This window comes from Heptranchias perlo, chromosome 21 (genome assembly GCF_035084215.1).
Source record: "Heptranchias perlo isolate sHepPer1 chromosome 21, sHepPer1.hap1, whole genome shotgun sequence".
NCBI lineage: Eukaryota > Metazoa > Chordata > Chondrichthyes > Hexanchiformes > Hexanchidae > Heptranchias > Heptranchias perlo.
Window position 1 is genome coordinate 18,182,896 of NC_090345.1, and position 26,728 is coordinate 18,209,623.

At 41.8% G+C, this 26,728-nt stretch overlaps 1 protein-coding gene across 5 annotated transcripts in view; it reads left to right on the forward strand.

Moving 5' to 3' along the window:
* ablim1b (actin binding LIM protein 1b) overlaps positions 1-26,728 on the forward strand; it is a 350,583-nt gene that overhangs the window by 88,213 nt on the left and 235,642 nt on the right. Inside the window, exon 1 of one of the 5 annotated variants that reach the window (XM_068002167.1) lies at positions 8,823-8,931. The exons of 2 other annotated variants lie outside the window; for them this stretch is intronic. In XM_068002167.1, the coding sequence (XP_067858268.1) occupies positions 8,862-8,931 (70 nt within the window). In that variant the 5' untranslated portion in view covers positions 8,823-8,861. Of the gene's footprint in view, positions 1-8,822; positions 8,932-26,728 lie in introns of those variants that run through there. 2 more of the 5 variants (XM_068002161.1, XM_068002170.1) reach the window with 2 other exon arrangements.

Here is a 26,728-nt window from a genome sequence, read left to right on the forward strand (position 1 = left end):
TCAGGAATGCAGTGTTTAAATTCTCTACAGCTAATTTAAGCACCCGCCTGCCCGGTTCCCGTTAGCTGGGCAGGGTTAAAATCGGGCGTTATATCACATGGGTGTCATGGTGATGACAAAATCTTAGACTGTTCTAAACTGACCCAATATTTGATTATACTATCATTTCAAATCCAACAATATGATAACACAGCCCTTAATTGAAAACTTTCCTTACCGTCCCTGATATGGTTATTTGCAAATTAAAACAGAATGCTTTTATTTATCATAGAACTAAAGGAGTTCGAAGTGATCAGAATTTTTTTCTGTGGAGGGGTCATAACCTTAAAATTAGAGCTAGGCTCAGAACAGCCTCCCAGGGAAGGTTGATTTGTGGTCAGTTAACATCTTTAAAGACAGATACTGCTTAATTGTTTAAGGGGAGGTAGTGGAGGAAGTGGTACTCCTTAAAGTATGGGATCAACAGGTGGTGGTGGTGATGTGGGGAGTCCACAATATAATGATCATACATGGACTCCAGATAGAAAATGCCAAATCGCATTTTCTCACACCAGACTTTCTTATGCCTCTTAATTATTATTTCAACATTTATTTAGTCCTGGGGAATGTTTTATGTAAATTCCCAGTGGAACAATTGGCTGACAATGCACTTTTAAACAGGTTTACATGATAACTGTTGCCCACCAACAGATTTTTTAGATGCATTGTTATTTCTCCTTGTGCGCAAGTAAGTATTAGTTATTCACTCCTACACGATAAAAGACATTTACTTGACCTTCACTGCCCTGTTTTCAGGAACGTAGGTAGAATTAGTATGTGTGAGATGTGGAGGGGTGGAATTCAACATTAATCTTAGAAATGAATACAAGACAAACGCTTTTTGGGCGGAGGAGTCATGGTCACTCCCAGGATTTTTTTCATTTGCCTTTTATTAAGTTATTTCTTTCTTGCATTTATATATTTTTGTTACCTTTTCAAAAACTTATTTAGCATTAGATTTGTCTGTTATATTGTTTTTCTCCAAAATATAGACATTGGCTGCCTCCCAGCACAGTTTTAGTCCCAGAAGTTGAGCTGATCACCTAAAATGCCACAGAACGCATCTCTTTCACAAAACAGCTGAAACTCTTATGCTTACACCACTGACTGAACCATAATTTGCCAAATAGAGACACTCCCCAGCATATGAAGGCATTTACTGCAGGTCCTGTTAGCTGGTCTAGGAATGTAACTAGGTGGATAGTTGGACTGGGGATAAACTTGTTTCCACATCAGTGGTTTTACATTAGATCTGCCCATTAAACCGTACATTAATATGCTTTGACCTAGGAGGAATTGCATAAGGTTTATGTTACCATAAGCTGCCTGAAGCAATAGGTAGATTGAACTGTAATTCTATTCATTGTGATTTATAGTCTGTAATGCAAACAAAAGTGATTGTTTTGCATGGTTTATCATGTAAGAAGCTAAAAATCAGTCTTGCTTACTGGAATTTAGTGAAGGATTTACTGATTCAGAAAATGGTTTGATATTCTTTTTCTATTAACAAACTACAGTGAGAGCAAGCCATTGGAAAATATTTTGAATGGCATGACGGAACTCATGCCTGTTTGCTGCATTCTTGGTATGTAACAGCACAAAGACCATGGACTTTATTCCAGAGTGGCACATTTGATGTAACGCTGAGCTTATACCAGAGACAGATACATGATTTTTTTGGGTGGGATATTTGGATATGAGCTTGCCGGACCAAACAAAACTACTTCAAAATGTCTACTTTTGAAATAGGAATGTCAAAGGAAGGTTCAAATAGAAATATTATTACTTCCATTAATCGTCGGGCAAGAACTATGAAGCTCGGATATATGTCGATAATCTATCAATAACTTTGCTCCTATCTACTGCATTACCTCAATGACATTTAGTAGCACAAGCCCAGCTAACAAGCCGATCGAATTGCGGAACTGACTAGCGCTGGAAGATCATCCATTGTTCCTGTCCTCCATCAACTGAGCTAAGGCGCGTTATTTTGAAAGAAGGAGTGAGCTGATTGAAAATAAATAATAAAAATTTCAGTGGGGGCGGGGGGCGGTGGGGGGGGGAAGGAGGAGGAGAGCTTTTTAAATACCCTGAACAATGCCTTGCCTACACCACTGCAATTTTAACATTGGTTAAAGGTGTTCCAAAGGTGATTTGCATTTTGCATCCAGAATAAGGGCTCGACCTGACCCCAGAGAGAAATAGTGTGAGACTCCCTGGAGGCGGTTGCCTTGCACTACTTTGGTTTGACATCACATGGCGTATAACTCCAGGACTGTGTTAAACCAGATTTCAAAAGTGCCAATGGGGTCCCCTTGAACCAATTTAAAAACGACCTGGAACAATTTTGAAACACCTGGAGTTAATTTAAGTGTTTAGACAGCGCGGATACGGCTGCCCATGTTAATAGTTTTAGGCAGGAGAAAGCCTTCGATTTATGTAGCCCACCAATCCACGGTATTCCTATGGTGCATTTCTAATAAGCCTAAATCCCATTTGTTGACAAGAACCTGCTGGGAGAAGAGGATGTTCAGAGCTCAGTCTTGAACAGATGAGCCAGAATTCCAGCCATGCATTGTAAATGGGGTGCTGTCTGGCTGGTACAAAATGAGACCAGTAGCTACAGTATAAATGCAGCAATAGTGTACTAATCTAGCAGAGAACTGTATAATCAGCTTTTGTTAAAGCATCTGCTGTTTAATTGTACTGTGACCCATTGAGATTTTCTTTTGATCCCCACCCACGGCAACTTTCTTTGTAATTGTGCAGCATCACTGAGAGGAGCTTCAAAAATTAACATTACCGGAAAAAATAAAAGAGAAAATCAAATGGAAAGCTGCTGACACACACCACTCTCTGAAACCTGAAACTGTTTCAGGCTGCAGTGTGGAAGAAATCCGTGTTATATTACCTACTGACCCACACAATGCTGATGGTATTAGCTTGGTTCTTCAGTCTCTTTCCAGATTCTCCAGAATCCCTGTTTTGAGCTCAATGCAGCATCATCTGCCAATTAATCAGACATCCCAAAATATGGTGCTTTAATAACCAATGAGAACACGAGACTTCTTAATAATAAAAAGTTGATGTTTGCTGTATGATTGAGAAAATTAGATCAACGTGACGCCTAGGAGCTGATTCAGAGTCATACTATGAAATCAATAAAGACATCATGGTCTAGATTTTCCTCCTGTTTACCACCCATCTTTTGGTGTATTTGAGGCAAATGGTAGAGAAAATGGGGTGGAGAGACCAAGCACCAAGTTCCAATCAATTTTAAAAAAACTATTCCAATTTTCCTCCACCCCTGATGTGGGTGGCATGAAGCAACTTGCCACATGCAAATCAGGTTTATATGGTTTTCCTTTCCTTACCATCTGTAGCCACCTCAAAAAATCAGTGCCTGTATAAAGGAGCTGAGTCTAGTTGTTAGGTGGTGTTTGACAGGCAAAAGTACTGTTAACGGCCAATTTTTAGGGGATAAGTGTACATAGTCAAACTTTCTTGCTAGGGAATCATTCCTTGTGGCTATTTTGGGGATTGTTCTATCTCCAGCTTGCTAATAGCACAGTCTAGTGTATAGGGTGCAATCATTTCTCTAATGGGACTACTATTTCTAAACCAAAATAATCCAAATTCAGGTAGTTGGTAGGTTAATCCAACTACACCAATTTGAGTCAAATTAAATTCAGATTAGATGAACATTACTACAGATTATGTCGTAATTTTCCCTCTTAACTGGCGTCTCTGATATAAGTGAACTTGAGCAATGCACATCACTTGATATTTTCTGTGGAAGTCTGAATTCTGCTAAACCGGTTTTATAGACTAAATTAGAAAACATGTGAGCTAACGTTAGTGAAGCCTTCAAATTCCAATCATTTCGGACATAATTTAGTTAGATTACTCCAAAAGATAGAACCAACAGAAGTACACAGCCTGTGTTATTATAATAATTACTGATATTCTGCAGTGACTGCAGGATTTTATAAACTCAATAATATAAACTCAAAAATGGATTAAATGGATTTGAAACGAAAATAGAAATTCAGGTATGAGAAAGTAACTGATTGACTGCACTATGTGTTATCCATATCAGGGAGTAGAGCTTTTCCAGGAATTTCAAAGTTAGGTGAGATGATGATGCTATGTTTAATCCCAATTAAGGTCACCAATTGGAATGCTTTTGTTATTTTTAACTGCAATTCATCCCTGTGACTGCCACATATTTAACGCATTTATTATCTACTGTGTGGGTTTTCTTTAATTGTATCTAGAGTGAGCTGCACTATGTTTAGTGATCTGCTCCAGCACAATAACTGTTATTTGCACTTCCCTGATACAATAAATCAGTTAATTTGAGTGTTCTGAAAAAGTATTGTCACCTCATGACGTGTTTAGTAAGACACTTTACCGGAGTTGTACCACGCAAAAACACTAGTGATGTGAGATTTTCTGTATCACTGACTGCATCTATCCATGGAATTCATTTTAGCTTTAATACTAAACAAACACAAACGAGCAGGTAGAGCTTCAGGACCTATCCACGCTTGGAATTTCAGCTAGGTTTTTGAAACTCTCTGTTTCAGGAAATTTGTCTCATCGAGAATTTCCCAGTTTGACAATGGGAGTGTCAGCCATGGCTCAGTGATAACACTCTTGTCTTTGAGCCAAAAGATCATGGGCTCAAGCCCACTCCAGGACTTGAACACAATCTAAGCTGGCACTTTAATGCAGTACTGAGAGAGTGCTGCAATGTTGGTGGTGCTGTCTTTCATATGTGATTTTAAACTGAGACCCTGTTCAGAAGAGATGTTAAATTGAAATCCTGATCAGGTAGTTGTAAAGGATTCCATGACGCTATTTGAAGTATGTAAGGAATCTTACAACACCAGGTTATAGTCCAACAGTTTTATTTGAAAATCACAAGCTTTCGGAGCTTACCTCCTTCGTCAGGTGAGTGACCCTGAGTACATTTGTCCACCCCAGTCCATCACCGGCATCTACACATCATGACTACTCTTTGAAGTAGGGCAGGGTGGTATCCTGGCCAATATTTATCCCTTAACCAATTTCACCAAAAGCAGTTCAACTGTATAATATGTTGTTTATGCGACCCTCTGTGTGCAAGTTGGCTGCTGCATTTGGCTAATTAACAGGTACTATACTTCAAATGTAATTCAGTGACTGTGAGGTGTTTGGGATGTGAAATGCACATGTAAGTTCTTTTTAAAGTCAGTGTGAAATACTGCATTTGGGAACAATTTAAACACAACCAGAAGTTTTCATTGTATTAGAAAAAGAATATTATACCACACACATTGTGTTTCATTTGAGCAAACTGCTGAAAGAACAATAAAGCAGCATTATTTGGCTCAATGGTAGCACTCTCACCTCTGACTCAGAAGGCCATTGATTCAAGTGTCACTCCAGAGACTTCAGCATATAATCTAGGCTGATGCTTCAGTGCAGTACTCAGTGAGTGCTGTGCCGTCTGAGGTGCCATCTTTCTGATGTGATATTAAATCGAGGCCTGTATGTAAAAGATCCCACGGCATTATTTGAAGTAGAGTTGGTGAGTTCCCCTGGTGTTCTGGCTAACATTTAACCTTCAACCAACATCACTAAAACAGATCATCTGGTCATTTATCTCATTGTTGTTTGTAGGATCTTGATGTGTTTAAATTGGCTGCCGTGTTTGCCTACATTACAACAGTGACTACACTTTAAAAATACTTAATTGGCTGTGAAGCGTTTTAAGGACATAAAAGGTGCTATATAAATGACAGTTCTTTCTTTCACTGTAAGCCCATGACACATTGTTAATGCTGCTTTATGTATTTTTTCATTGACTGCCTAGGAGATACTTTTACACTCAGCATTGAATGGTAAACTTAAAATGGCATACAAGGCTTACATTAATGTCTAGTTGATCTTTTATTTTGTTTTTTGTGGTTTTAAAAAAACAAAGTCTATTTTCTCATGAGTTTTGTTCCCTTCCTACACTACTCATCCATTTTCCTCCAGGCAGGACATATGGCTGATGGATTTCTCCAATACGATTGTCAAGTGGTACTCTGTGATAGGTGCAATTTGACCAAAGTCAGGTTTTTCACCTCCTGAGATGATATCAATCCTTCAGTTGGGAGATGCTCCCAAGAGCACTTTTAGCTGAATTTGCTTTGACCATTAGGGGTTAATGATAATTTGGAAAAGTGCAGTAATCCTCCTGCATGCACAGCAGAAAAAAGAAAATGTCATGTTCAGTGGGGCCACTCCCTACACTGAGTTTGCATTGAAATTAGTCAGATAATGATGGTTAATTACTGATCCGCAGCATGTTTGTAGGTTATCCAGTTAAGCAGCTAATCCCAGAAGCTGTATTGGCCAACAACCTAGTAATTTAGTGTTTGATTTCTATGTGCTGTTGCTCCTGTAGTTATGCGGTGGAGTGGCAGTAATAGCTGATGTTTAAGCCTACTAATCACTGCCCTGCGAGTTCCATTAACTCTTGCGGAGAAAATTGACCATACCTCCTGTCTGTTTCACCCTAAAGTAAGCCTGCCTCCTACTTCCTGAACATTGGAGCATGACTGAGTTATAACTACAGCTGCTGCTACAGACAGAAAGGGAGTGAGTGAGTGGTTACAAAAAGTAACTACAATGATGATAAAATAACATTTACTGGATCATGTCTATACTATCAATAGCTGGTTATGTTCTAAATTTGCACTACCTTTTTGCCCACTTCTATGAGTTGTTCGGATCGGTAATTTTTCCACAGTTGATGTTGTTTTGCAGTAACCTAACTATATGTTCACAAAGTTCTTGGGTTACGATGTATTTGTCAATTGAAGATTATATGAAATAATCTGTTTTTTACTTTTACTACAACCATCCCCTGTCCTAGATATTTTTGTTCCAATTGAAAAACAGTTAGTACTGAACATTTGGTGGTTGTTAACTGTAAACAACAACAGCTTGCATATATATAGCAGCTATGACACAGAAAAATGACCCAAAGTGCTTCACAGTTGCAAATGTAGATAATGTCAACTAGTCTATCTTTCAGCTTTAATATTATGTGGATAATGATCAAAAATATCTCTTTGCATAATCTTCAAAAAGGAAGATACTAACAATGTGAGTTGGTAGTGAGTACCATCAGAAACCCATAACCATCAAACTCCCTGCCTCTTTATTCGTGCAGTGGCGAAAACAGAATAAGCAGATGCCGTCCGTACCAAAGCTGAATAGTATATGGAAACTGTGTGGTTCTGGAAGAAGCATCCAGGTGCAAAAAAGAAGAAACTCTGTTAAGCAGATGTCTATCGTTAAGGATGGACAGTAGTTTAGAACAGACAAGCTGAGTCCCTGCAGACCAAAAGTGATTTAATGTAAAAACTTTACATATCTATAATATACAAATTAATACATGCTTTCCAATGCTGCATACAGTTACACATTGCTTATAGTCTGAAGTTTCATTTGAATTAGACATGTTTTAAAGCCAAGGTAAGTAAGACATCTATTGGACAACAGCACAACTTTGTTAGCCAAATCTAAAGATATACTTAATGAAAGGCCTACTTTTGATAAATATATAGAAAAAGGGTGTTAGTATTTATAAGACGGGTTATTCATGAAGAACCTTGTAACTAGATTATTCCAATAGTAACTTCTTAAACAGAAAAAAAATAGTTTGCAAGCTTTCAAAAAAATTAATTGTTAACTCACTGAGATAAATGTCAAACCTTCCTTTTTTTAAAAAAATGTGCTTATTGGATTTAAAGTTGAGTATATTCAAGACTGAGATTGATAGAATTTTGGACTCTAAGGAACCCAAGGGATATGGGGATCGGGTGGGAAAGTGGAGTTGGGGTCGAAGATCAGCCATGATCTTATTGAATGGCGCAGCAGGCTCGAGGGGCCGTATAGCCTACTCCTGCTCTTATTTCTTAGGTTTTTATGTAAAGGAAAATTGACACTTTCAATAGTTTCCATTGCAACAATTCTATTCATTCTCCTTCTAATGATATCCCACTCCCCACTATCAGGAAGTACTGTTGTTGTTCTGTGAGTTTTGAGGCAGGCCAAGTTCCTAAATTAGCTCTTAAAACATGTTGCTATGTGAGTATTGCATGGCAAGCTTTCACAATACTTGTATTTTTTTAATTCTGCAGTGTTGAATGAAGGTTTAAAATGTCAGCAGATGCTATTGGCAACCTGATGGTATCACTCCCCTCATTGAACCTATCATTGTGCATGCTATAGTTTACAATCTGGTGACATGTTGTGCGAGACACTCAGTGAGGCAACAGAACGCATTTGAAATGTGTGCCTCACTGCCTAAACTACTTGGGCAATATAACTGGAAACAATAAAATCAGGACTACAAGTATGCTGTTGATTGTCTGGGTCTCGGAGTCACCTAATCAAACTAGAACTATTAAAAATAGAATGTATAGCTATTTGTAAACAGACTAACTAGAAGAGGTCACACATACCATAACATCATTATCAAACCTGATGAGTTCATTAGGAATTAAAATGCGTATTTGAGCTATTAAATAGCAAAAGAGTTGTCTTGATGGGAAAGTCGGTTCTGAGCTGCTTTGTGTTTTCTTGCACACTAACGATGTTTTAACAGTTGTAATATGTTGAAACTTACTGGACTCAGCTTCCTGTTTGTTATATTGTGAAATACAGCTCTAAGCTCTTCTGGGCTCATAGTACAATAGCTGCTGTTTGAATTCAGGAAATTTGGTACAGCAACAATGGCATGAAATCATTCAAACCTCTCCGCTCGTGAGCTTTTCCATATGGAGAACCTTGATGTCAAACGTACTGTGGGGGAACTGTCAAGCAGAGTTGACAGTTACTTCCTTGAAGGTAAGATAGGAAAATTGGAAGGTAAAAGTTATAGCTTTTCAAAACACATAATTTTCTGATATGTATGCAGGGTATATGAAGGCTGGAATTATAGTACAGCTATTTATGGAAGTAGATATTTACATATATAATTATACAAAATGGATACAGTTAATAATTTGATTTCCCCTTGCAATTGATTTAAAATAGAGCTTCCATTGTATTTTTGCTTCCTACAGTGCTTACTGACACTGATACTGTAATCTATATTTCCAACAATTCACTGATTAAATTGTTTCTGTAAAAACGTTTAAGGATTAAGAAATTATTGAATTGGGTGCAATCTGCGTATGTTCCAAAAACATTTAAGTTCTTTATTCTTTATCTTGGATTAGAACTTTGTGAATCTGTACAAACATGAAAAAAGATTCTGTGTTGGCCAAAAAATAAAGGACTTTCTGGAACACAGAACTGATCTTAATAGATATGTCTAGAGAAAGTGCAGTACATAGTGTAAAAGCTATATTCTTACCACAGACATGGGAACTGTACACTATTTGTACAGAGATGTAGTTCATTTATAGAGGCTGCTATGCCGTCTGAGATGCCAGATCAATGAAAACTGGCTCTTTTATCAACAATATCAGTGTCCAATTCGGTAATATTGCCTGAAAGCAGGAGCCTTTCTGGTCTGCTAGTTAAGCTTACTTTGCACCAATATCCTGAAAAATTGGCAGTGGGCATCTTCTTCAGGAAATTCTGAAACGTTTCGGTCTTTACTGCTCATATTTTGAGATTTTTGACCATTTTTCCACAGAAAGGAATTGGAAATGAGTTAGATTTAAGTGGTGTGTTTTAAGTTAATGTGGGTTCAAACAGGTTGAAAATTCTCCTTTCAACCATATGTTGCGGTCACTGAAACAAAGAGGAGGTTTTATGTTAGAGCCAGGCATTGCAGGTGTACTAAACAACAATTGAAGGCAATAGATAATTTGCTATCTTGTTTTGAGAGTTGGACCTATTTCTGGCTGGGGCAGAGATCATGTTGTACGAGAGGTAGATAGCCTGTAATATAAATCAGGGCCAATGTGCTCTGCTGGACGAATGTTGATCACCTAAAGGGGTTGGAGAGGAATTTTCCAGATTTTCTCTCTGGTTTGGGTTTTTAATCTCCCAGGAGATTGCATGGCTCCAGGTGGGTAGGGAGTGCCTGTATTGTGATGCATAAGGCATCGTGACTGTATGGGATATGCTGGATGGATCAGCTGGTCTTTTCCTGTCCGATAAGTTTGTATGTTGTTCAGACATCCTACAAACATTCACCGCCAATATTGCTGAGATGACTGTCTTTGTTTGAGCCCAGCATGGGGTGTCTGCCAAGAATCCCCCCGGGGAGGGAGGCAGCTCGTTTTATTAACAGGCCTACTGGTGAATCACTGAATGGGGACGAAGTCAGAGGGATAGACTCTGCTACCCCCCACCCCCCCGCCCCCCACCACCATCTGTGGTCAGAAATAAAACGGAGAGAAAAACCTATGTTCAAAGCCGGTCAGTTCCGACAAAGTCTGTGAGAGATAAGCCTTGGATTGGGCTATAAATTAAGGTGAAAGCTGGTAAGTTTTTATCAGTTAGAGGCCGAAAGATAAGGAAAATTAAAAAATGAGCATTCTACCTGCCTCTGGGATAGGCTAGTGTGGTTTTGTTGTTTTATTTGTCATGGGAAGCCTCATAAAAGAAGCTTAAGTCCATAAATGCTATTCTGTTCAGTCATGTGCTTTTTGCAAAATGAACCAGCTTCTTGACTTTACATTGACCTCATCATTGACCACAGCATTCATTAGTTCTGCCTATCAGAAGATTGGAAAAAATGTGCATGATACTCAGTTCACGTGACAAGGAGGACGCATTGTTACATCCCCTAGGTTAACCATTGTATAAGTAGATATCGGGCAACGTCAGTCAACTCCGGAAATGCGTTACCAGATATCCATTAAGATAGCCCAGCTTTCTCTTTTAGCAAGCACAGCACAGCAGAAATTAGATGTTTTGCTTTCTATGCATTGTTTGGTACACAAAAAGAAAGCATTACAGATATTCTATTTTATGCAAGCTCATTTAAAAAATGTAAATTCATTGAGTGGAAAAGATCTCATCTCAATAAAGATAAAAAGGTAAATGTGAGGAGATAGTGATGGACAACTTGTCCCTTCATAATGCAATGCTTTCCAGCATTTCATCTCCACATATCACAACATGTATTTATTGCTTTTCCTCACCTCTTTTCAAATACATTTTACAGTATAGAAATAACTAGAGAATAATGGCTGTCCATCAGTGGAACAAGCTGCAGTCTCTTCTTATGGGTTCAGTGATGATGGGAAATAGATTGGGTTGTGTGAAATTGTCAGCATTTTGTCAAGAGTTAGCTGTTGATAATTCATCAGAAGTCAGCACACCTGAAAACCTAGTGAGGATCCATTTTATTTCAACTGGTGATTCACCTTCACTCTGCAAAATATCATGAGAAACAATCACCAGCACTGTTGCTAAACTGCTTCACTTAAATACGTGCCATCTGGTGTCGCACCATATAGCAGAAGATAATTCAATTGAAAAAAAGAATTGAAATCCGAGACGTAAGATCAGCTCACATATAGGGGCCGATTTTTGGATGGCCGAGTGGGTGCTTTGGGGGTGGGGGGCTCCGAAAATGGCGGAATCCCGGAGCAGGTTCGGAGCCCAGCTCCAACCCGCTCACTTCCGGGTTCCCCAATGACACGTTCGGATGCGTGCGCAGCTCCCCCATGCAAGATTCCCACCGGCAATTAAAGCCGGTGGGATGATAATTTAGATACTTATTTAGCTATTTGAGGTACTTGACAGACCTCATTGACTGGAGATTTTGGCAGGGGTGCAAATTTGAAGGATCCTCAGCGTGTTTCCCATGCTGTGGGAAACACTCCCTTTTGGAGCAGGCGTGTTTCAGGCAGCAGCCAGTGGGAGATGCAAAGGATTATTTGACAGTTGGGAGGAATACCTCATTTATTGCAGCAGGGCACTCTGTCACTTCAGACAAAGTTTTGGCTGCAACACCTCTGTCTTTCCACTCAAAATTATTAATTTATACTCTAAACTCTGCTGTGCAAACACATTTACCTACTTTGCGGACCCCCTCAAACTCACACCATCAGGATGGGGGGGCGCCATGGCTGCATTGATCACTTAATCCGAGGACGAGCAACATCACCAGCCTCGCCAGGCACGCCGTCCACCTCCGCCATGTGGAGCTCCCCAATACAGTGCTGTGCCACAGGCACCGGCACAAAATAGTCGTGCAACTACACATACACCCACTGTAGGGTGACCCAATGGGTGGCATCAAGGTGGGTGTTCATGGTGAACCTCATGAAAGGGACTTACTACACAAGCCAGTCAAGAATGGCCAAGACATGGCAGTAGTGGTGACAATATAATATTAAATGTGAGTTGAACAAAAATGAAATATAAATAAAAAACATGACAAAGCGTCAAACACCCTTGTGCATCCCCTTTGTGCTCACAAAATCTTTGCCTTACGCTTCCTACTACTCCTATGTGGTGCTTCCCCTGTGGCTGCTGCAGAGGTAGTGGCAGGTTGCTCTTGTTCATGCCCTGACCGATTAGATGCTTTGGGCCAACTCCCTCTGGGTTTCGTTGCCCGTGAGGGCCTCTCCAAAGACTGCTCTACCTGCACCTGTGCAGGGGCAGACTCGACCACCTGGAGAGGAGGCAGCATTGCGGGTACTGATTGAGTGGGGGGCAACGGGTGAGACATAGGAGCGCTTTGAGTGGCATCCCCACTTCCATGTCCCCTTTCGCCATCATCCCTCTCCAGGGCCAGGCCCACATCACTCCTACCACCCTGTTGGACGACAGTTTGGAGGACACGTGTGAGACCTTGTAAGGCCAGTGCTAGTGTATCTGCCTGCCTGTTTAAAGTGGCAGAAAGTTGTTCATCCTGAGTCCGAAGGGCCGTTGTCAGGGCCTGAATGGACTCATTGTTGAGCTGTTCTTGAAGCTCGATGGAGACTAGCTTTCCCTCCATTGCAGACATTCCCGCACTTACCCGCAACACTATCTCAGAGATGCCCTCACGTCCCTGTGACAGTACCTCGGAGATCCCCTCCTGTACCTGTGCCACCATTCCACTCGTGCAGGAGTTGGACTCCTCCATCCTCTGCGCGATTGTAGAGAGTGTGCGTTGTACCTGTTCCAGCACCTCGCAAATGTGCTGCTGTCCCTCGATCATTCTCCTTTTAAAGGATGGCCCTCAGGGTTCAGCATCTGTGTCCAGCTGAGCAGAACCTGGAGAAGAGTGCTCCCACCGAGGCAGACTCTCCACAACTTCCCCTGCCACCAGTGTCTGCTCATGCTCACGTGTGTGGTGACCCACCATGTGTGACCCCAACTAAGTGAGGACGGGGACCCACCGAGGTGTGTGTATCTGCGCTGGTGGATGGCTCGCTCAGATGTGATGGTGCCCCCTCAGAGGCCGGCAGGTCCTCTGAGGAATTACCCTCCGCCGTCACAGCAGTCGCTGAAGGCCCTGTAAGAGAACAGAAGGCAATATTAAGCATGATGACAGATGTTGAGGTGCTGAAGATGGCAAGGCATGTTAACATCATTTGCTATTGTGAGTGCTGAATGTTAAAGTTCTGTCACCAGCTGTTTGTCAGGTGGCAGTCTCGGCATCCCCGACAGACAGGCACTCGAGGTGCGGCTCAATTCAAGAGCCTCCTGCTCCGCATCCATGAAGATGACCTGATGTTGCGGCCCCCCTCCGGTCTTCGCCCTCTACCGTGCATTCTGGGCTCTCTCCTATAAGGGGAGAAAGTAGAGAGGCATGAGTGAGGGATGGTGACGTGGCCAACCGCTGAATGCATTGGTTTGGGTGAGGCTGACCATGAAAGAGATGCATCAGAGGGTGAGTATGAGACAGAGCCATGACATTGTATGAAAATTGGGTTGAGTGGTAGTGGTGGAATGAGTACTGGGGAGGTGAGTAAGTGCAGGTAAGTTGAGGATGAGCTTTGAGTGGGTGTGAGGAGTGATGTGATAGAGTAGTGTTGGTAGTGCAGAAGGAGTTGTGGGGTGAGGGCGGTGATGTGGAAGACGGAGTGTAGGAGAATGAGTAAGTGTTCTCACTTTGGCTGACCTAGTTAGGTCATTGAAGCGCTTCCTGCACTGGATCCATGTGCGGGAGACATTGCTGCTGCTGGTGACCTCCTCTGCCAACTCGAGCCACGCCTTCTTGGTGGCAGAGGCAGGCCACTTCCTCCTGTCCGCCGGGTAGAAGATCTCCCTCCTCCTCCTCACCCCATCCAGTAAGACCTGGAGTGAGGCATCATTAAACCTGGGGGCAGCCTTTCCCCTGGCCTGCTCCATGGTTATGTGTCATTCCTTGCTGCAGGATCAGTCATTGGAGGACTGCCCCTTTAAAATAGGGCTCCACCAGCTGACAGCCTTTGATGCGGGTGCGCAGTCCGCCCTCTGCCCAGGTTTCCAATGGGAAACCCGGAAGCCATGTTAAGTGGCTTCAATTTAACCGCGATCGCGTGGGGAACAGACGGATTTCACTGGGCGGGTTACCGACGCGCCCAGTCGCCCCCCCCCCTCCCCCCCCCCCCCCCCCCCGCTGCCAACCCGCCTCCCTGGTAATATCGCGGCCATAATGTTTTAGGCTTGTGATATGGCTACGCGTAAGCAATATTTCCCAATTATTTGAGAGAGAGATTTTAATCTGTATATTTGATCTGTTGGGAAGTTGACTTATTCAGCTGCAAATTGTAGATTATTTATTTTGGTCCTTTTAGGCTGGTTTTGAAATCTGTAACAAAATAAATGTGTTTCCTGTAAATTTGTTTAATGATTTCACACATTTTTAAAACTTTTACAAGTCCTTACAATTTGGCCTTTGCTTTTGCTACTCTGTGTGTAACTCACTAGCCACAATGTCTTAACAGTCAGAGCTTCTAATTGTGCCTCTGAAATACTCTGCACGCTCACTGACTCTCAACGCTGTATATTTTTCTAATTTTCTCTCCTTTCTCCCCCCTCCCCTACTGGAAATGGTGACTCTTGCTTGGGTATGGTTCACATGGGTCCTAACGACCCCTGATACCCCACTCAAGTGACCATTCTTTGTTATCCAAGCAGAGCGGATATCGCAGCTTAAGTTGATTTGATTCTTTCCCAGTGCACGTGCAGTCTCAGCAGGAATCACAAGATAGCAATTTGGAGCGAAAGGCCTACCTGATATTTCACCTTACTGTCCCATGGACCGATATACCACTTCTGCAGCCACACAAAGCTGACACCAACTTACAGCACAGGCCAGGAATTGAACCTGGCACTTTACTGTTCTGTATGTCTCGGTACCATACCATGTAGTGGATTAACTCACCAAGGCATCTAGGGAGTGCTCTTAAAGTAATATATATTAACAGATAATTTTACACTCTTGATATATTATTGTATCCAAATATGTTTAATAATGGGTTTCTGGGGGTGAATTATTAACATTTTCCATGTACCGTCATGAAAAATGAAACCAAGCAAAACTAAGATGCAAAGAGAGTAAAGGGCCATCAATGACTGCATTTGGTAATTTGCACTTATCTGGTGGAGCTGCTTCGAGTTTCTGCACACTAGCAGTCATTCACTTCCTGTGTAATTCCATTGCTGATGTAAAATTATACTTCAAATCGGTTTAAAGATTGCAGTTTGCTTTTTGGCTTCATTTTACAGCATTGGCCATTTTAAACTGATCATAAAGAAAGAGGCATTGGTGCAATGCCAAGAAATCAAGACCAGCAGAACTCAACAAGGAAGAAATCTGCACGGGTAATCCCAGCAGGTGCATCAGCGGATGTTTGAATGTGGGATGCTTCACTGTAGTTAGCAGAACCATAACGCCCCCAAATAAAATGGCTGCACGTTCATAGCAGCAGTCTCAAAGTTTTAAATGTTGTAAAGGAAGCTGAAGGTTTCCTCCATGTTGAATTCTGCAGGCCCCCAATGCTTAACATCTCTGTTAGATTGCTTTGCTATTGAAGGAGTGTTGGTCTTTCCTCTCACACCAGGAAGGCTTTGCTTCCACATAGTGCAGCACCTACTTGTTCACCTGAGAACTGTTGAAATTCTGCAGCTAAGTGGAGAGATTTGAATGTCAGACAAGCTGGGATACAAAGTTACAACCTTTGGTTAGGAGTAATAGGCTGAATCATTCATTTCAGAGCTGGTCAGAGGATTACATTGTCTCTAATTAGACTCATAGGGACTTCAGAATGCCAGTGGCTCTTATGTGTGTAGATAGAAGGGAGCTTTACATCATTAAAGTCTTGTCTCTCTACAGTCTGTTTGAAATGGAGGCATGTGCATATAAATTAGTGATCAATAAAAGACTTGCCGTCAAAAGCAAATCACAGTTTCCAACACTATTTCCTGCAGTTGCTGATTAAAGAGCACTTGAGCTTTCAAGTCTTGACAGGCTTGTGTTTTGTCATTTTTCCCCATAATAATATGCTAAAATCATACAAAATGAGTTCACGCAATGGCACTAGTATCTGCTGTTAAACAAGCATTTATAATAATTTTGATTCAAACAAGTTATGTGATGGTGTTCTGGTGATAAACCCAGGATTAGCATCTAGAGCAACAGAACCAGCTTAGTATTCAATTAATATTGGATTAGCGTCAGAACGGGTAGCAGTGGGTTTGGGGATCAATCTGAAAGATGCACAGTGACTTAGCACAAAGGAGGGGGAGTGGAGGTAGAAAATACAGGCTGAGCAAAATGTTCTTTTTGTGACATATCAGGATTGTATTTTACAATTATTATATCCATATAATTGTCAACAGAGCCCAGCTAATGGTATAATTCCCATTTTCCTACTTTTGAAAATGTAAAATTACTGTCTGACTGAATGTAAGGCCAAGAAAGTTTTTTTTTAAGTGTTTCCCTCTTTTGTGACAGTCTGGCCAAGAGAGCAGGAGAGTGATTTGTACTTTTTTCATCAACTTCTCAATCCTTAGATGTGCTTTTAATCTGGATATATGTAAAAACATATCCCTTAGTGACACTTTGTGAACACATCTTCAGTCCATGACTTTCAGATATATTGTACTTTGATTTCTCTTCCTTAAATATACTTTTGCCCTTAAATTGATCTCTGGCAGAATTTTGTCAGTCTCATTCAGAGTCCACAGGGGTGCCTGGTGCAGAAAAGAAAACAAACTAGGTTTTCACTTGGTGTTAAGTGCATTGTCAAAGCAGAGTAGAGAAAGCCTTTCTCTGCATCTGACCCATGTTGTCCTTGACATGAGGGTCCTTACCACTGACACTGGATGCCAAAAGTAGAATGGTTCGAACAGAAACTCATGATAACAATAGCCTTTATATTCTTGGTTGCATTTTGTGCAGTTCTTGGGAAGTCTACACTTTTCCATTTTCAGAATCTTGTATCAGTTTGACGTAGCATAGGCTAGATGCAGATTAAAGTTCTCTTCCCGTGACCTCCATGATACATCTTGACCCCCCCCCCCCCAACCTCAAGGGAGCCCTTTTCCTGTATTAACGGATGCTCCATTTCTCACACCAGTACTTCTTATGATCTCTTTGAGTGAGATTGTCAATTTTCTGGCAGTTTTATGCTGTTGAACCATGTCCATTATGAATTAGGTCGAAACTACCTAAACTTATTTCATGTTAGACCGTTACAGGAGACAGAGAAAAGTGATTTTCACCCTATCTGCTTGGGGATGATTCATATTAAGTCATAAAGGTGAAATGACACTCAGGCCCCGATTTTAACTGGTCCCACCTGGCGGAAACAGGCAGGCGGGCAGTTAAAATAATGGGAGTCACTTACCTCCACCGATCCCGCTTCCTTCCAGCAGTGTCCCCATATTAACCTGCTCTTTTGAGCAGACGAGCAGGACACCAGCAGGAAGCGGAATCCTGTTTTAAATATGCAGATCTGGTTTGATGATGTCATCAGGACCCGATCTGCAATATCAACCTGAGGCCTGAGGTGGGGGCAGTGTCGGGTTCCCCGTCAGGCAAAACATGTCGGGAGACAGATCCTGGGCCAAAAGAGGCCCAGAAGGTAAGTTTAAAATTTATTTTTCAGGTTTTCTTGAGGGGCAGGAGTGTGCCTCCATGCCTCACAAGGAAGCCTTGGGTCTCTTTTGATCTGGAATACCCCCAGTCCCCCGATCACAGCAAGAGCCCCCCTATTATCCCCACGGTCCCTGGCCATTAAGATCGGCAGGGTCTCCACGTCTCCAGCCTCGCCGGGCTTTCCACACGCTACCACGCTCCCCCACGCCCTCCCCGCCTCCCCATTAATATCGGGGCCAAAGTCTTTGCCTTTTAAGGATCACATATATTATAGGGGCAGGCTTTCTGCCCATTGACTATAAATGGCTTGAAAATCTAGAAGAGAGTTGAAATGAATGTTCCTATTAATTTGTATATACCTGAAGCTTCAGTTACTAACAGATCTTGGTGTTCTGGTTTAAGATTTACCCACCAATGAGACAACTGTACGAACATCAATCCTTTGCAAACCTTCTGGCACATGGAATTAAAACAGGACAAACCAGCAAGAAATATAAACAGAAATAGAAGTGAATTATCTAGGCTTTGTGGGCAAGGTTGCCCAGGCTTGAGTGCTGCATGTTGTTTGAACACACACCCATTCATTTTCAGCAAATCTCCTCTATCTGTGTGTACAGTCTTTACAGCGCCGCAAGCAATGAGAGAGATTGTTTCCGTGTGTGCAGGAACCGTTCGCCTTAGCTCCCAATTAGTGCTCTCCTGATCAAGCAAATGCTGAGGTCACCAAACCATCAGTTGTCTGATGTTAATGACAGGTGCTGGCAGGCATTTGGTGGTATGTGTAGTTAGTGGGCGTGCCGACTGCTGAAGCTACACACAAGCACCCTGCCACTTTCCCAGGTCCCTACCAATGTGCTGGTAATTTTTTTTCAAGTTTCCTCCCCGCTTCTGAAGGTGAAGACTTGTTGGGGTACAGTTCTACAGGTGCTGGTGCGTGCCCAGAATCTGGCCCCAAATGACTTTTTTTTTAATGTGTGAGCCAAGACAGTCTATTTGACTAGAGAGGGGTTCACACCAGATCCTCACCTCACCTGACGTCTATTTAAATCTTTGTCGTTCCCTTGACTTTTGCCATTTTGAAATTATGACTTTCAGATAAAATAATCTTGTTCAACAAAACAAATTGTTACTTTGTTTGGATTGTTGCCAAATAAGTGCTGCTATAAATCTAAAAGTTGGAGTGGTAGATTTTTGGGACTGGTAGAAAAAGAAGTTTTAGAGACTACTTTAAATGAATATTACGTGATATTTCAGCAGAATATAATGGAACTGATTACCTGACAATAATTTGATAGCATTATTTACACTCATTGTTTGGAAACTTAGAACAATTTCAAATAAAGTTCTGATAGTATAATACTGAGGGAGTGCTGCAATACTGAGGGAGTGCTGCATTGCCAGAGATGCTGTCCTTTGGTTAAGACCTTAAACCCAGGTCTGCCTGTTTCAGTGTTAAAAATTCCACAACACTATTCGAAGAGGAGCAGGGTCAGTTAACCAACATTATCAAAAACTGACTGATTAGTCATTCATCTCTTCGCTGTTTGTGATTTTGCTATGCTTATTATTATGCCTTGTCAGTCTGTTCAAACTTTGGTGAATCACAGATGTGTCCAATGTATCTTCTTTCTTGACAAGTGTCCCAAAACCAATGCATAATTTAAATCCTGGGATAATGAAAGGCTCAAAATACTTAGGTGGTTCTTTAGTTCCCAGTCATGTCTCTTCAATGAGTGATTCATTGCGTGAAGCAGGCCTGCTTGAGTTTTTAGCATGCTCTTGGCTAGTTGCCACCCTGATGAAGGCACAAGATCTGTGGGTGGCTACTTAAAAAAACGTGGGCATTAAATGCAGTTTCTTTGAGGCAAAGGCATTAATCAGTAATAGATCAGCTGAGGGAACTGGATATGTTACAGCACGTTCCTTATCATTAGCTGGATGGGATATAGCATAGTCTTGAATCTATTGTATTTTTTTTTAATTGTTTTACTGTACGATCTATTTTAACTCTATGAGTAATGAATGTTACTTTGCAAAAAAGGAATGGAAAGAAAGAACTTGCATTTATATAGCGCCTTTCACAACCTCAGGACATCCCAAAGAGCTTTACAGCCAATGAAGTACTTCTTGAAGTGTAGTCACTGTTCTAATGTAGGGAAAGGCGGCAGCCAATTTGTGCACAGCAAGATCCCACAAACAGCAATGTGATAATGACCGGATAATCTGTTTTGTAGTCATGTAGGTTGAGGGATAAATATTGGCTAGGACACGGGAGAACTCCCCGCTCTTCTTCAATAGTGCCGTGGGATCTTTTATATCCACCTGAGAGGGCCACTGGGGCCTCGGTTTAATGTCTCATCAGAAAGACAGCACCTCCGACAGTGTAGCAATCCCTCAGTACTGCACTGAAGTGTCAGCCTAGATTATGTGCTCAAGCCTTTGGAGTAGGACTTGAACCCATGACCTTCTGATTCCGAGACGAGGGTGCTACCACTGAGCCTAGCCTGATTCCTAAACAGGTTGTCAGTGTCTGTCATTGACCATTTCATGACCTGTTGAATGGCCCAGGACCTTTCTGTGCTAAAATGGTCAGGTTCTGAGGAAGTATCTGCTCTGGGTTTCATTGTTAAAGCACTAATTTTCTGCCACTAGATGCTGTTAATGAGCTACATATATATATATATATATACTGGTGGTCTCCAGTAGAAAAATTTGGGTATCACAGCATTATTATGCTCATCACCATTTCCATAGATCAGTTGCAGGCCTGACTCTGAATCAATGTTTGTAATTTTGTTTTTAACCTGGACTTCCGGCCCCAGCCCCCCACATCAGGTTCTGGACAGAAGACTAGTTTATATATTAAAAATGGGTGTGAAGATTTCCTTTGTTGAAATCTCTTCATTTGAAGCATTGTCTGAACAGAACTTAAAAAAGAATTCTTGTATTTTGCGTTGTTTTACTCAGGCATATCTATGGTTAAAAATTTGTTGCAGATTTGCAAAATGGTGTCAATAGATTTCATACTTTAGCAATAACTCTGCCTTTTTCGAGTCAGGATAGCTGAAAGTGTCAATAATTCAAAGCTTTGAATGGCCAGAGGCATAATAAGTTTTGTAGCAATGCGTTGACATTGACATCTGCCCAAGAACTAAATTGATGTACATTATAAATACCAGGTTGACAGCTGCATGGTTGCTCCAACATAAAGCAGCTTGGGCTGTAAAATATCAGATAAACAAGAAACTGTAAATGTTGTACTGAAGAATCGTTGCACTGCAAATATCGACCGAATTCCAGCTTTACAGGCCTTTCTTCATATTTCCAATTCTCTCCCCTCCTGTCCTGACCATGATGACTGGTGCTTGGGGTGGAGTCCCATGGATGCCAGCAACCCTCCATTACCACACCCAAGTGGTCGTTTATGCGTGGATCTAGACAGTGAGTGCTGTACGCCTATGGACGACAGTGAGTGTTCTACGTCTTTACTACACCCGAAATAAGATCACTTTACGTAGTAAGAGACCTGGAGGGGTGAATTCACCCTGGGGCTTCTCCTGCTGAGGTGGAAGTTTGGCAGAAACCCTGTTCACGCTGGAATCAAACTGGGATCTTCTGGGCCGCACGGCTTGTTACCACACCATGTGATGCATTTACCCGCAAAGTCCTCGGGGCAGTTACCTGAACATTTTTCTTATTTTGATAACATTACATGTGGAGGATAGACCATGGGTCGCACTGAGTTATAACTCATGACTGATGAAGTCACAAGTGAGTCAGAGTAAATCTAATGAGTTGAAATCTTAATTATGAGATCGTCTGCAATTACATTTGCAAATACTACATATTTAAAAATATAACTTCCAAATTAATTTGTGTTTTTATCCAATCACAAATGTGGACATGAGAAAATTATTATTCTTTAACTCCCAGACAACATTTGATGTGAAATAGAAAGAAAGAACGACTTGCATTTATATAGCGCCTTTCATGACCTCAGGACATCCTAAAGTGTGTTACAGCCAATGAAGTACTTTTGAAGTGTAGTCACTGTTGTAAAAGGCCATCGTTGCCTACAAGTCACAGTCAGGATCCTAGTGTGTGTAACCAATGGTTGGTTAATGATTAGCTTTTAATAGTTACTGCCCTGTTCTTATTGGATTGGAATTTGCTGAAAAAATAATAGTGTGTGAACGACTCACGCTGTTATTAATGTGCAAATCGGCCAGCAACTTGTAGCAAGGAAGAGATACCCTGTGAATTGCGAATCGCCACAAGTTGCTGGACAATTTGTGCTGCTCCGCTGTTAGCTTTGCGAAAACAGCATCTCTCCTTTTACCTCCACATGAGTCTCGGGGGCAGAAATTACTCACCTGAGAACGGCGTTCCTCAATGGCGTCCTCTGTCTCCGCCGGCGAATCGATGGAGCAAGTTCACGCATTTGCACATGTGTACTAAAACCTGGAAATCATGAACTTGCTCCTATTGGTTCACCAGCAATTTGACAGCTGCGAATTAAAGGGGAATCGCACGCCATAATCATTGAAATCACAGAAAAATCATAAACTTGCCCATCTGTCCAGCTGGAACATAGCTACATAAGCCACCAAAAATACTAGGCCTATACTACTTTTTAAAAGCGTGATGACTCTTAATTGCCAAACAACTAAATATTAAATTTTAAAAATGTGGAATCACGTATTACTCCTATTTGTAATATTTTTTCATCATTAAAAAAAATTTAAATCAAAAATAAGTTTTTTTTACTTTTTACTTCTGCCTCTTTAAATTACTTCTTTGGACTTTTATAAAAATAAATTAAATTTTTTATTTACAATGACTTGCAGAATATTATTTTAAATGAATGAACTTTGCTTGCCTGATGGTAGGCATGACTTCTCTTCCTGACAGATTTTGTGGATGTGTCTTTCATTCTCAGACATTTCCCATGCGAATCAACCCACACTATTCAGAGGCTGAGTGATGTCGCGCATTTTTTGAAAACTTCCAAATCACGCAAGCCTATGCCATGGATCTGCAGAGAGTAATTACGTACACGTTGCCACGCCCCTCTGAGCAAGTTCGGGCTCATGGAGTTGCTGCATTTGCACATTAATTGCCCATTAAACTCGCCACAGAAAGTTAAGTCTAGTAATTAGTAGCGTAAGTACCCTTTTAACGATGTGATCATTGTTAATGATTGCTAATCAACCTCTCTGGCCCAGAAAGTGAGCAATTAAAAGCGAGGAGTCCCATTGCTTCAGGTAGTGAATTGTTGTTGGAGATGTGAAAAGTTAAATTATTTTCTTACTTTACTTTTCTGTCCCTTTTCTCTCTCTCTCCTGGTCCAATCTTCCTTGCGCTCTCTTTTTCTCTTTCTGAACCTGATTTGACATTGAATTCACTCTAATTCACCCTCCTTCTCAGTCCTTCCTCTGTTTATTTTTCAATCTTTAAATCTCATTGGTTAAGGAGATACACTGTTGCTCCAATTGTTCACCAAGGGCCCAGATGCTCTGATGCCCTGGCCATGCCATTATTAGCTCACACTTCCAGCAATTTACAGGGCAAAAAAATCTTTTGAGCTGAAGGGTGCAGGAAAAAGTCTAACCTAGCTCCAGCAAATTCCGGCCCATTATATCTAAATATAAAATCACGATTGGAATTTACAGTTTTGGTAGCAAAAATTAGACGGCGAAAGGAAAATAGTATAATGTCTGAAGTGAAATGTATGCTTTAAATGAGTGTGGAAAAGTGTTAAATCTACTCTTTCTTATTTATAAGCACATAATGCAAATTTGTTTTGAAGCATTTCATCATGTCACTTGTATGTGATGCAGTACATGCAAATGACATAGTGATGTGTTGTATTTCACGGCAATTTCTGCCATCATGTACGTTTGTAAACAAATGAAAGCAGCTATGTCAAGCACTTTAAAATGACAGCATAGGGGTTTAATTAAACTTTGAGCAAAGGAGAGATGATAGGAAACACTAGATAGAAACTACATAGTGATAGATTTTAGGAATTCACAGCCCTGGCACAAAGCTTTATGTGCTGGGATGGAATATTGGCAATCCAAGTGGGAAGGTCGGTGGGCTCCGCAGGATTTTCCATCCATTAAATTTAATTCATGAACTCATAAATTCTACCCTATAGTGCTAATCCATGTGAGTAGTCAGAAATGTTCTTTCCTTGACTGCTTTTAGTGAAATCTTGGCTTTAGTAAATTCAACTTTCTGGAATAATTTGCTCGTAAAAGGGCACGTTTACAAGGAACAGGATGGCTTGAGCTGCTCATGCAACAGACATTACAACTGGCAGCCACCTGACATGAATACTCTTCTGTCTGTGTGCTATTCTTGCACTTGGAAATATTTAAGATGTTATCTAACATTTATCAGGGATTATGCATACAGTGCATGTAACATCTTTTGCCCTTTAAATTCAAGGGCATTTGTACAATTTTGACCATGATTTGCATTAGTGTTACAAAGGGAGGTGTTCAGCTGCTTCAAGCAATGTTGTTTCTTGAAGATAAAATGCACCGTTAAAATATGTACTAAAACAGAAAGATAAAAAGCCATAATGTAGAAAGCTACTTAATTAAAGTTTCAAACTTCACCCTTTGTTTCTTCACAAAAGAAGCACTATCTTATAGCAAAAGACGTGATTACCTAATTCAAGTGTGTGGCTTGTTTTAAGAGCCAAAAGAGCTGTGCATCATTTTATTAGGAAATGACTCAATCAGTAATCCTATTTGTTGTGATCTACGTCAGAGGGTTGTGTGTTAATAAAATGCTAAACACTTATTTATGGACACTGGGCCCTTTAATGCTACATTTATATTGATATACTGCTGCCAGAGGCATCCCTGTTTTCCACCATTGAACACTTCCTAAAATCCCAGTTTTACATAATGAACATGCTCAGAAATTAAGCGGCTTGATGTGCAAAATAAAAAGGAATGGTCACTGACAGAGCAGCAAAATCAGGAAGGGGGGGAATATCTGAAGTCAACAGTTAGCTTAGGACTGAAGTTGGAAAAGTGCTGGACCCAATGTCAGTTTTCAACCATGGTAGCACTCTTTTAAAAAAAAATGGGCCAGAATATTCTCATAGGTGGCATGATGGGATGACCCTATATATGTAATAAAATAACACAATTAACAGAGGTATATTTAGATTTAATTTATTAGTTAATACCGGATACTAGGCTCACAAATCAGAGCCGTCTTTGGAATATATGCCTTGCAATATGAAAATGGATGTAGTGGATAGACAAATTGATCAGGACAGGAATGAAAAAATGATACATTTTGAAAATTGTTAGGAAGAAATATGGAAGATGGGAATTGTGTTATGGTGAATTTTCACCTCGACCCCCGGGTTTAAATCCAGCCCAGAGAGATGGACTTAAGATTGGTCCTCTCTCCAGCAGCCGTTAAGGTTCTTAAATGAAATGATCTTAAGCTGTCTCTCTGTCAAGCCCAGTAAGGACAAGCCATGAATAAATAAGGATCCATAGGTTAAGAATTGATTGGGTAATGTCTCTGAGAACCCTGAGGAAAGATAGTGTTTGCAGCATAACACTGCTGTTCCACTTGTATTTCAGAACAATGGGCTCGATTTTACCAGCAGGTTCCGGGTGCGTTCCCGGCGGGGGGGGGCGTCGAAAATCGCGATATCCAGGTGCGTCACCGGATCGCGCCTCGATCCCGGCCACTTCCGGGTTCCACGCTGACGTGCAGGGCTGCGCGCGCAGGCCCCGCTGGTGGGAATCCCGCAGGCAATTAAAGCCAGCGGGATGCCACTTGAGTGTATTTACCTTGCTTGTTGAGGTCATTAAGTGACCTGATTCAGCTGTCTTAATAGGAAGTGTGGGATTTTACCTTCAACCGAGACTGTTTCACACACTGGGGGAAACAGTCTCACTCCAACCGGACGTGTTGCAGCCAGCAGCCTGTGGCAGCTGCCAAGGTGCACACCACAGGGGGGGGGGGGAGACCCCTCACCCACGCAGGAGGCCACTCCGTCACATAGGGCAACGCCTGCCCTCCACCACCCCCCTCCAAGCCAGAGGGAACCCCGACGTGGAACCGCAGCCCCAGTGCGAGGAAACACCTACCTACCGTGCACAACCCCTCAGACCAACACCTGCCAGATGGGGGCCACTTCGACATCCTCGGAGGACGAACAGCATCACCAGCCCCAGCAGCCTCGCAGTCCACGCCGTCCGCCTCATCGACGTGGAGCCCCCCAACACGTTGCTGCGGCACACCCACCTGCACAGCAGGAGGGAGGGCAACCGCAGAGAGAGCTGCTTTGCATGAGGCACTACCCTCCGCAGAGGGTCTACAGACCGAGGCTCAGCTTCATGGACCTCTCTGAGCAGCAGTGCATACGTAGGCTCAGAGTCACTCGCCAGGTAGTCACCGACATCCGCAGCCTCCTCAATGACGAGCTGCTCCCGGATGGACCAAGCAGCATCTTCTTACCCGTCGCCGTCAAAGTCACCACTGCCCTCAACTTCTTTGCCTCCGGATCCTTCCAGGGTGCCACGGGGGACATCACCGGGGTCTCTCAGTCGTCTGCACACAAGTGCATAAGGCAGGTCACCGATGGGCTGTTCCGCAGGGCCTCGACCTACATCAACT